We start from the raw sequence: 12,756 nt of genomic DNA, 5'->3' as shown, positions 1-12,756 counted from the left end.
TCAAAGATGAGAGATAGGCAAATGGGGGCACTCCAAAATCATTACAATCAATGCAAAAATAGAAAACAAAATGCACAATAAACCTGGGATATTTTTTTATTTTCAATTCTTTGACCCACAGATACCCTAGCAGAAAAACTAGCTTCATTGTGTTTTTTTTGGCAAAGTCCTACAGAAGGAGGCAGATGGCTCGATAGGTAAAATTTTTCAGGTAGGATCTATGTATTCATATGTCCTTTGGCAGTGGTTTAGGATTATGCTGATACGTTGCATGAAAAGGTTTTTGATTCTGGGAGAGAAGCTATAGTGGTTTTTTTTAAAATCTGTATTTTCCCATAAAAATTTTAGGGTACAATTTTCATTTAAGATTTTGTAAAGATATATATGTATATTCACATATACGCATAGTGTTCATAGTACACATTCTTAGTTACCATTTATGAACAAAATCTTTAGAATTCTTCCAATTCAAAATCTGACTTCTAACTCCTTTCCTTTTTTCATTCCCACCATAAATGTCCTCTACTTGCCTGATGAATTCTGTATTCAAAAGATCCATAGACTATCCTAGGTTTAATAATCATTATGTGTTTAATTCTACCAATATTTGTTAGGTTAAATACTATACATATTTGCTAAATAAATGAAGGAATTATTTTGGTGGGGTGTTATCTTATTGTTTTGTATTAGTAACAAAAGAACTATTTGGCCTATATTTTCTTAGCAAATATCAAATAAAAAATGCTACTGTAATATATATTTACATTTTTTTATATTGAAATAAATGATCTGGGCAAACAGTTGCTCAAGACCAACTAGGAAGATCTTTAGATTTGAGATAATGGCAGGAAAAAGTAAGAGTTGAGAAAATCATTGCCATTAGACAAAGTATCTGGGTTAATTTTATTCAGTTTCTAAAGCAACTAATATTACATTTATGTCTCTGGCTGTAAAGACTCCAAAAATGCTTTAAAAATGTTTATGTCAATGCCCAAGGTTCTGTCCATGCTTAAGACAGGCCTAAGACTCTAGAGCAGTAATGGTGAACCTATGACACGCGTGTCAGAGGTGACACGTGAACTCATTTTTTTGGTTGATTTTTCTTTGTTAAATGGCATTTAAATATATAAAATAAATATCAAAAATATAAATCTTTGTTTTACTATGGTTGCTAATATCAAAAAATTTCTATATGTGACACGGCACCAGAGTTAAATTAGGGTTTTTCAAAATGCTGACATGCCAAGCTCAAAAGGTTCACCATCACTGATCTAGAGCAATGGCCCCTGCTGTCAAGCCTACACATCTGAAGGGAAGTCAGTTTCTTCACTTGCTGAGGGAGGCAGAGAACGTTAGGCAGGATTGCATGGGCACTGATGCTACTCCCTTTCAGAGGACTCCCCGCTCCCCCACCCCAGCGCCCCCGCCTGGACCCCATTTCCCTCTCCCACCCAGGACAGGGATCCGATCTAGTTGGGTCTTCATTTGGCTCTGGAACCAGAAGGGTACCAGATATCTCTATGAAGATTACTCCTGAGTTGTGAAATGAGTTCCTAGTATGAAAGAACTGTGGTGCAGTTTGGAATGAGATTCTCAGGCCTGGTGCCTGGTGACACCATGCTGTGTGGATGGTGCCACCCAGTGCCGAGCGCTCCTGTTGGAAGTCAGGGGTCTAAGGCAAGCTGGCTTCAGATATGCTGCATTTGCTCCTATATGTTCACGTCATGACTGCCAATACATTTTTTACCTTAGTTCACCAAGACATAAATAATCATATTTCTGTTTTTAAATGGTATCTTCCCAAAGCTTCTGACTCCTTTTTGATTGGAAAATATTTGAGGATGCTGAAAATGTCAAGTTTTGGTAAGACTAAAATGCTTTTAATAAGCACTTTTATCATGTTGCCTAGTTTAAAAGTCTAAACCGTCAAAATACAATTTTTCCCTATTAAAAAGGGGGACGTTTGCATCTGAGAATTGCTTATATACTGCCTCTCTTTTTCTTAACCTACCTTAATGTTGATTTTTTTCTTGGGTGTCATTTTAATCTTTGGTCTTGATTGCTAAATTATTTTGTTTGCCATTTTGATTTTCCTCTCAAATCCAAAATACATTTATTTAATAAATTTACTTAATTACTTAATTTTACTGTCAGTAGCTTTTCCTGGAACTGAATTATATACCACTGGATGTATATTTCTCTACATCTATCTCAAATATCCATTCACCCATCCACTCACCTACCCCTATGACAACTCCTCTAAACTACTGGAACCACATAGACCCTACTGTAATTTACCTTATATTTTCTTGAAATACTGGTAAATCATAGAGAAAAAAAATGATTTAACTGTTTACATCAAGGTTTAAAACAAATTTTCCCAGAGGTTCATTATAGTTTTCAGCTAAACTAAAACTAAAAAATGTAAAGCAGAATGCACATTTGCCAGTGTATTTCTGAAAGATTTTACTCTACCATTGTTTAAATATCGCTTCCTCAGATAAGCTTTTTTTTTTGTCCCCAAAGACTAATTTCTACCCTCATGTCATACCACTCCTTTCTTTGTAAGTATTCTCTAAATATATTTAGATAATTCTTGGTGGAATTCTTTACTTAATGTCTAGCACACTACCAGATTATAAACCGCACTAGGACAAAGACCCTGTCTGTCTCTCTCATATCCCCAGCACCTATATAGTGCTTGGTATATAGTAAGTTCTCAATAAAGGCGTGCTGCATTGGTGAACGGATGAGGTTAAAAGTCACTTTTACAGGTGCTAAATTATCCAGACAGAGGAGGTTGGAAAGGAGGAAGATGGGGAACAGAAATGTTTCATTACCCTATTTTCTTTCTGTTTGGCATATTTGGGTAATTATGAAGTAGCTTTTTCCTCAGGGTTACAGATTCACAGGAAATAAAATAATTCAAATGTGAAAATTGCTCTGCAAATGTTTAACTGCAATTTGGAAAGGATAGAGGGTAGTAATTTAAAGTGAGATAAAGCTGAGTCAATACTGATAGGGTACTTTTGGGCACTGCCTTGCTATCAATTCCCAGAAAGAAAATGCTTTAATCAATGCCTGCATTGACTGCCTGCTATGTAAAAGGCGTGCTACTGGGCTGTACTGTGTGTATTAAAAAGCCCTGCTTCAAATGAATTCTAATCTTATCAGGAAGACATAGGAATGCTAACTCTAGGAAAAGCTAACTAGAAAAGAAATGAAATGATAAGTACAAGGGTAAATGATTAGTTCTGCAAGCATTCAGGGGAGGACTGTCTAGTCTCTAGGGCAATACAGACTGAAATGGGGCTAGTCCATTTCCATGGGAGGAGACCAGTGAGGCAAGTGTTTTAGATGGAAAAAAGGGTGTGGCAAAGGTGTGGATAGGGAAAGCCGCAAGTTGTTCAGGGCAGTGAGCAGAAGAATTTGGCTAAAGTAAAAGGTTCATCCAGAGAGCAGCATAAAGGTCGCTCAACCAGGAAAGTGAAATGATAACTAAAGCTGAGGAGGAGAGATATTCTGCTAAGAGCTCCTGTGAAGCCCTGCACTGACACGGGGCATCGTAACAGTGGCCCCAGGGCTGTGGGCCCCAGGCTGTGGAAACCTGATGCACTTATCTTTCCATTTCAGTTACAGGAAAAACACAGGAGAGGGGCAGAATTACAAAACCAACCAGAGCTGGCCTGAACCAAGATGGTGCTGAATCTGACCTGCAGGAGACCCTGAACCTCATTATACCCGGAACTTCATTATACCCGGAACTTCATTATACCCTGATTATAACACACAGAGGATTAAAGGATTCGTGTACCGGTGGGGGTCCCTCGGCCTGGCCTGCGGGGATTGGGCCGAAACTGGTTCTCGGGTGACACACCCTAGAATCAGGCTCCCTCCTCTCTGGTTCTGGGTGTGTCACCTAAGGACCACAGCTGCCAAGACACCACAGCTCGGCAGCTCGTGTTGAGCGTCTGCCCCCTGGTGGTCACTGCACGTCATAACCACCGGTTGGAAGGTCAAACACTTAGGCTTTTTATATATATATATATATATATATATATATACACACACACACACATACACATACATATACACATACATACAGATTAGCATGCTGACACATCCTTGGGTGCTTTAACAGATCTGATGCAGACTATATAAAAAAGAAAGGATGGGATCCAAATTCTGGGAATAAACAAGCCTTCTCCACCTCAAAAAACTAATATATAGAGCTCCCCCTCATTATACTGTCCAGATAATAATCCCCTCAAGACTTCTCTAAAAGAAGTTAATCTCTGAGATTGACTCCTGCTTCTCCATCCTCTGGCCACTGAACACAGCCTGTGCTGCTGAACGCTTAGCTTCAGTCCCATGTTTGGCTCCAGGACACCAAACAGAGAACGAACCCTTGAAAAGACAGCAGGTCCTCCCTGGGACCAGGTCCCCAGAAAGGGGTCCTGGACCATCTAAATTGGAAACAATAGCAATATAAAATATCTAGTGATGAAATCTTCATACTGCACAGCACTTTTCTCTTATTTTACAGAGATGTCACTGCATGCCAATACAATCAGACCAGTTAGTTGTTTCAAGGCGGAGCCGTGATTCACACCTACACCCTCTGTCCGGCGGGCCTCCTGCAGGAGTGAGCAGGAGTGTCAGAGCGAGGAATCAGGATCGGGGAGGGGGTGAGAAGACAGCTGCCTCCATGCAGATCAGGAAGGACAAGAACCGAGTGAACAGATGTAGGCCACACTAAGGGAAGGGACACTTACAGTCTTAACTCTCTGAAAGCTGTCTTTAATGAACAGAAATGAACAACGAATCAGAACTATTGGGCATTTATACATAAAGCTGATCACCCAACCATTATCAGTTTTAAGATGGCAGAATACACCCATTATTCTCATTCTTTCATTTTGCCAGAAAGCTATTACTTAATTTACAGAAGCTTTAAAAATCAAATCATACCATAACTAGTAAGTTACAATTCCAGAGACATGTATGATCATCTATTTCTAAGACTCCAGTAATTAATCCAGACTCTTTGCTGATCTTTCCATTGACTGTGTGTTGAAGGTGCTTGCAACCCAATTTTGTTGCAGTGTATTTTTAAAACTCTTGTGAACATTTATTTGATTCAAATATAGTAATCCTCACTTCCGCAGGGAATAACTGCCTCCCACTCCCATATTCTGTACCCAGTGTTAGCATGACAACTTTAAAGTGCTTCAGAAACTTTAAACTAAAGCCTTTTGAAATTAGGCTCAAACTGAAGAATATATCTTTCTTCTTCCTATTAGTTTATTTTTCCCCCCTCAGAAGAATTCTTTTTTTTTATGAAAAAGTTCCCAAAATGAAATGTTCTATCCATTTTCTCAGATATCATGATCTACTCCAAAGGCAAGAGAACAGTGAAAAAACTACGGAACCTCAAAGCTAGTGATGGCTACTATTTTCTCAGTTCTCACCTGTTGAATCAGAACCATAGAAGCAATGCGCACACACTGCATGTGGGACATAGCTATGGGCCCCAGCAAAACTGCGTTACCCAGCATGATGATGAAAGGAAAAGCTCCGAGTCTGTTCTTACGGAGTAAAATCCCAACTTTCTTCTTCTTCCTTTTTTTAACTGCTTGACTCTTTAGTTGTTAAAAACTTGTAAGGCCCTGGCTGGTGGGGCTTAGTTGGTTGAAACATCATCCCATGCACTAAAGGTCGAGGGTTCAATTCCCAGTCAAGGCACATGCCTGGGTTGCGGGTTTGATGCCTGGCAGGGGCATGTATGGGAGACAACTGATCCACGTTTCTCTCTCTAAATTCAATAAAAACAAATCCTCAGGTGAGGATTAAAAGGAAAAAAACAACGACTTGTAAGTATAGTACATGCTATGTAGTAATCAGTCTCTGCCCAGAAAATTACTTGCTTGGGCATTCACTTCACTAAACTTAATAGAAAAATAATGTTTTAATAAAATAAAACAATATAAACCCAAGTGTTCATATTTTACATACTTTGGTTAAATGATGGATCATGGTGGGACATGCAAGGTGACCTCCTGAGTTCTGAGTTCACTAGCAATACCCCAGGTGCCTCTCTGGTACAGGACGAGGACCCCTCATCCCGTCAAAGGGAATGAGCTACTCCTGGTTTTAGATAAAAGGCTTCAAGGGTGAGATTTTGTCTGAGAAAAAAGGCGGTTGCTGCTTGAAAGTAAAAAAGTTTCAAAAACTATATTTTCCCTCTTTCTAAACAAATGTTAACCATTTTTTTTAATGTCTTGAGAGAGAAGAGGAGGAATTCAAACTGATAGTCATTATGACTTTGATTAAATTTAGTTTCAAATCACATCTCTCATTCTTTCTCTTTATATGCCCCTCAGAGACCTAGCCTTTCCCCAGGATAATCAGCAGCCCCCGAGGCAGCAGAAGCCAGCAGCCAGGACCTGACCCATGGTCACAAGGTCTGGACCGCTGGCAGGCTAAAGATAACATTTTGACCTAAGTTATGTTTCAGTTCCTGAGCCCTAAGGTGGAACCACCTCCTGGCTATGTCGTTCCCATGAGTCTGGACGAACGGAACCAGGAAAAGACCTCAGAATTATTCTCAAAACCTGAAGAAATAATTTATGACCCTTTCCTCACCTCTGACCAATTACCTCCCAGCACGACCCCGAATTTCCAACCCATGGAGTACTGTGATTTTGTCCTCTGTAATCTGTAACCTACACGCCACTGGGAGTCAGGTCTCCAGAGCATTCGCTTCCTGTTCCCTTGGATGGCGCCATTCATCAATAAAGCAGCCAATCCTTCTCCACTGCAACTCTCAGTGGCTGGTGCTTGGCTCTGCCAGCCTGAGGTGGACAAACACTTCCTGTTTTTTAACACAGATCATATTTTACCTTAAAAAAAGTCTTTTCTGAGCATGCTAGAAAATTACCCCTTGTCAAATGTACTTAGCATACGACTCTTACTTTATACATAATCTAATTGTGTCATATATATATATATATATATATATATATATATATACACACACACACACATATATTTGAAAGCATATATATGTATATATATTTACTTATTTAAATCTTCACTGGAGGATATTTTCTCCATTGATTTTTAGAGAGAGTGGAAAGGAGGGAGGAGAGGGAAGAGGGAGTGGAGCGAGAGAGAGAAACATAGATGTTAGAGACACATCCATTGGTTGCTTCCCGCACGCTCCCCAACGAGGACTGGGAATGGAACTGAAACCAAGGTACGTGCCCTTTTGGTCTGCAGGCTGATACTCTTATCCACTGAGCAAACCAGCCCGGGCGTGTCTTATATGTTTATTCAATCACCCAAATGTCTTTGTCAACTGGCTTATAAGCCCTTGGCATACTGAGGACATGTTTTCTTATACTTTGCATGCTTCTCGCCACAGAATATGAAAAGCAGCATCTTTTATAGGAACTAGGCTACGAGAAAGGGGGGACAACTGTCCCTTGCCCCCCACATCCATGGTTGTGACAGAACTGCACTGTGCCTAGGGAGAGCCGTGCTCCCTGGCTCAGAGGAGGCCCCACCGCAGTCTGAAGGGCTGTATAAGGACGGCATGGCTGCAGCTCACTCCCGCCAGCAGGTGTCACTCTCTGGGCTGTGGGGTGGTGGGGGGGAGTCCTGCTCTGCGGAGGACAAAACAGAGGTGTCTGGGGGAAGGGGAGGATCAGGGAGATAAATGGCTGCACTGTAATTACAGGAGGTTTGCCTTTTGGAGCAGGATCCCTGACAGGTCCAGAAGGTATGGGGGTCAGGGTCCAACCCGGGGCAGGAGGAGGTGGGAAGTTTTAAGCAGGAAATCAGGGCACAAGCGAAAAGGGGGGCCTGCTTTCCACATTCCCTGTGAAATACAAGACACAAAAAAGACAACCACCTATTCATAAGGTCTGAGGCCACAGAACAGGCGCTTCACTATCAAGGTGGCCAAGGCCCGCCTCAGGCATCTGGGCTCCAGCCTGTGTCAAGGAGCACCTATCACAACTCACTTCGGCATGGGGATGGCTCCTGCTCCCAGGAGTTCAGGCTGCCTTTTCCTGCCTCTGCCTGGCTGTATCTCGGCTGGCAAATACTATTTGATTGCTTTTTCTCTTTCCGTCTCCATTGCTCTTAATCTCAGAGAGCCACGCTCAGACATGAACTACCCAGACCAATGCCAACTATAGGTAATGGCTTTTCCCATTTTACCACCCATTCTGCCACACCTATAACACTTCTCATCATTTTTGAATAAAGAGATTACCTTGATGAAAGGAGATAATGTGTCCCCTGCTCCTCCTTTCTTCCCTGAAGTCAGTAAATAATGCCCTCTTGTTTCCTGGGCTCTTTCAGGCTCACAGGTGTGGAGTTTCAGAAAGGAAGTGCAGAACGCCAAGCCAGAACACCTGGGCCTGAGCCCAGTTCCCCAATACCTAACTGAGTGACACTGGGCTAGGCAATTAACCAGGGACTCACTGCAAAATCAAAGGAGCTGGAGGGCTAGTGACCTTTACTTTGAAGTTTAATACAATTTTTAAAAATCTAAATGAATATTTACTTTCCTAGCATAGGATCTGACTCATGGTAGGCTCTTAATACATGCAATTTGAATCTGAATTTCAAGCTAAAGATAACGTATGCTTATTTTTCTTGATTCTTTACAAGCACAACCACACTATTCTTATTTAAATCCACACCCTTCTTAAGGGACTTGATTTTGGATTCCTGCCAAGTATAATTTCTTCCTAAGCCTATAATCTCCAGAGCAGTAGCTGTCAACCCTGCTGTACATTAGAAGCTCCTGGAGAACAGTTAAAAAAATCACAGCATCTGGGTCCCACCTTTGACCCACTGAATACTTACCTCTGGAGATACTGTTTGAATTTAGATCAAACAATAAATGAAAAAGTAAAGGGAAAAGAGGTAACAATGCTTTACTAAAACCAAACCAAAATAAAAAAGCTTAAGAATTATTACATGTATTGTAGACAGTCATACTAGGGATTCAAAACCACTTACCTTTGTTATTGTATACATCTAAGTAGTTCGGTGCTGAGAAAATCGTAATTAGAGAAGGGAAGCCTGTTGTTTGGCTTTTCCTGTACATGCGATACCTAAAAACAAGGAATGCAAGTTAGAGCAAGTAGGGAAAAAAAACTATAGTATCAAACTGTCAATTTAGAAACACAAAACTAAAATTCAGTTTTATCATTCAAAGAAAATTTGATTATATAGCATTAAACAAACTTTTCTCTCTGAAGTCTGTTATACAACATCAATTCATTTCAGAGGTGAGAATAAAAGCATACACTCATATGTAAAAGTTCGAAATAGGTTTTTCCTAAGTCCAGCAGACACAGTGGAGGGTGGAACTCAGTGAAAATCCATTTCCATGTGTTCAATAGAGAATACAGGCTACTTTTTAGCCCTCTACCTACCACGTTTTTCACAAGCCTGCCAATATATTTGACATAAAAAGACTCAATATGCAAAGCAATATGTAAATCTTTCCCACAAATAACCAGGCTGATTATTCCATTTATCTACAATATTCTGTTACAATTATATTTCCCCTTTTGCTCAGCCTAAGTGATTTGCTTTTCAAAGAAAGTTTGATTAAATCTATGGGTTTTATGAATAGAAACTGTTTCTACTTTAGAATTTATTTATTATCAATCTCTTGTGGTGTCTGCAGGCCAAAGATTATTGTTTCAGCAGGGTGATATTTAATCAATTAGTGATGAAAAGTACATTTGCAAGATCTTTGGAAATCAACCAACAATCCAGTATCTTTTCTTTTTCTAAGACAAAATAGGACTCTAGTTTCAAATAACCAAAATATACAGAAGATTGGCTCTTTTCCACCAATGTGAAAACATATTTCATAACTTCTATGCAATAGATTTCAGGAATACCGGTTTGGAAACATCCCTATATGGCACATAACAAAATTTTATCATTCCTTGGGTTTTGTGTGTCAATTATTTCTGGCATGTCCAATTTAGCTGGGTTTTAGAAGTGCCTCAAATAGTACCTTTTAGTACCAAAAAGATTCATTTGATGTGAATACTCAGAGGAATTTATCGGCTGAGATGGATTCCCCATGGTCAACCAAGGCCCCAAATTTTATGAATAATAATATCTTAGTGGTCATTTGCTGACAGGGCCTTCTCATGTATACCAGTTAGAACCTCAGACCAAACTCTTGGCTTCCTGAACTATGGCCTGCTGGTTTAGCTGTCTGACTCAATGACTGCAGGGAAACTCTGGTTTTGTCTTCATGAAGGACGGAGACCTGCCCTGTCCAATCAGAATTGTACAATTTGGATATCTCATTTACATAAAAAGGACCTAATCGAGAATCTTGTCAGGAACTTTCCCTATAAAAGAAGACCTTCCCTTTGTCTCAGTGGGACACGGTTTAGGTTGCTACCTAAATCTGTCTCCTGGGCTACCGCTACTATTGCTGAAATAAAAGCTTATTATTTTTTATTATAGTCTAAAATTACTTTTGGTTTACATTCTAGAATTATTTATTCTGCTTATGGGACTGAACTTTGTTGGGGGAAAATCAGAATGTGAAAGACAGTACCACTCTTAATCCTAGCACCTTGAGTTTATAAACCAGGGCTGGCTATGGCATCCAATAAAAACAAAGAAACTGGATGACACAATCTCAATTGCCCCAGTGAATTAAGCAACTGCTCATTTTAAACAGAGTTGTTGATTTTAACTGATGCACATAACATATTTTCAAATAAGCAGATGATTTCAGTGGGATTAAGATCAGTGTGCCTCGCCTCAACTGCACAGTTGGGACAGTCAGCTGAAAAAGCATGGAGACACCCCTGCCCTGAAAAGTGAAAAAAAATTTTTTTGAAGATCTGATTGGTTGGGCATACCACCAGTTTACTTCAAACATCGGCAACAACAGCATGGAGCAGGGAATATTGGATCAGATTATGCCTGTTGACTAAATGCTTGAAAAAAGCTAATTCTGAAAGGAACGTAGGATCTGCCTTGATTCAAGGTCATAACAGACATGGGGTTACTTCAGAATGCAGGCATGTACATTCCCAGTGTCAGCACACAGGTTATAAAAATTACTGTTACTGCATTTCAGAGAATTCAGAACCTGCAGGGATAAGTTTAAGAATTTGAAGGCAAATACTGCATTTCAGTGGAGCCTACTTTCCTGGACTTCCAATCCTAAAATTAATTATCCTATTTTTCCCTAGTGCAGATTTAATGCAACATCAAAGTGAACATCTGATATTTCTTAGTTTTCTAAACCCTTAAAATTGGTCTATATTTAAAGATTTATCAGATATTATATGGTGATTTCTGTTAGAGTTAGACTATATGATTTTCCCCATCATTTAAATGTTTCTGTTTTTGTCCGTTAAAATTCTATGGGGACCAAGAATGATATTCTTTAAACAAGAGTACAACATGCAATATCTGTTAAATATTTCTTTGTAATTCTCATTCACCTTGACAACTAAGACTGGTAATTTACTCACTTCTGGGACAGTGGTAAGAGCAGGAATTGGAATAAGAGGAAGTGCTCTTACAGTGTTTAAGAAAGCCAGCTGAAATTGTTACCTGTTCAAGCTAAAAACAGAAGAATTTCAAAGGGGACTTGACAATACACCTGCAGCCATTCATTGCCCAGGACCTCCCATATCTGTGATATCAGAAGACAATTTTAAGGCTGAATTCCTTCAGGGACAGAGCCTGGCCAAGGGAACAGCCACAGCCTGAGCGGAGGGAGGGAGTCGTGACAAAGGGACAAGGAATGCATGCTTTCCATAACCCTACAAGACTGCTCACCCTGCATCCTGGGCTTCATGGGCTCGGAGTATAGATAACAAGTTATTGTGCTGTAAGAATTCACAAACAGCCGGGTAACTGCCAGAGACAAAAAGAAAAGAGAAGCAACTGTTAGGAAATCATTAAAGGGAACACATTTACCTGTAACATCAGACCTATGTGATCTGATCCAGCATAATGAAACATACATCATTCATGAAACAAACCTCCTGGCTCTCGAAGGACAGGTTTTCCCCTGCGGCAGAGAAAGCACCCAGAGCTGTACATTTTACATAATGAGAAAGGGCTGGAGGTGCATGAATTGGAAAAAGAAGGAAGGCTATTATATAACAACACCAGAAAAGTGTCCACTTGGAGAGAAAATCAATATTATCAAGTCTACCTTTACACACAGAGTGAACAGAACCACAAATATAACATGAGGATGGAATTTAAAATATAAGCCTCAATTTTCTCAAACACAGCCCTGTTTGTATTTGGATGTGTGTGGAGGCCTGAGCATTCCACAGAGAAGACTGAGGGAGTGCGAGAGGGGAAGTGTGGGAAGTCAGGCTATCAACTTAAGTATGGTTACATTAATTGACTACATCATTCAAAATCTAACCAGGATTATGGAATTCACAAGGTTTTAAAATGTGTACCTTACATATGTTCAATAGGACTTGATCTTAAATCTTATTCTTTATCTTGACATAATAAAATTATCAAAATTCAATCAAGATAATACTGTCTATTAAGAAAATCTCAAAATGAAAGATGAGAACTTGATTCAAAATGCAATTCAAGTTACAAATTAAACGTGAAAAACCTTTGCAATCACTTTGTCTCTGCTCTAAAATTTTTGACAGAGATAAATGTATGCCATAAAAATGAACGAATTTTAGGTATTTCAAATCAGAGGACAGC

The 12,756-nt window shown here is 39.7% G+C and overlaps 1 protein-coding gene across 5 annotated transcripts in view; it reads right to left on the bottom strand.

Moving 5' to 3' along the window:
- The window catches only part of PPP3CA (protein phosphatase 3 catalytic subunit alpha), a 316,528-nt gene that overhangs the window by 47,844 nt on the left and 255,928 nt on the right, over window positions 1-12,756 (bottom strand). For all 5 annotated transcript variants that reach the window (XM_059664524.1, XM_059664486.1, XM_059664514.1 and 2 more), the window contains 2 exons: window positions 11,851-11,928; window positions 9,037-9,131 (listed from right to left, as the gene is read on the bottom strand). In XM_059664524.1, the coding sequence (XP_059520507.1) occupies window positions 9,037-9,131; window positions 11,851-11,928 (173 nt within the window). The remainder of the gene's footprint in view (window positions 1-9,036; window positions 9,132-11,850; window positions 11,929-12,756) is intronic.

This window comes from Myotis daubentonii, chromosome 1, assembly GCF_963259705.1.
Source record: "Myotis daubentonii chromosome 1, mMyoDau2.1, whole genome shotgun sequence".
NCBI lineage: Eukaryota > Metazoa > Chordata > Mammalia > Chiroptera > Vespertilionidae > Myotis > Myotis daubentonii.
Note: the sequence above shows the minus strand (reverse complement) of the source record. Positions and strands in the feature narration are given on the sequence as shown.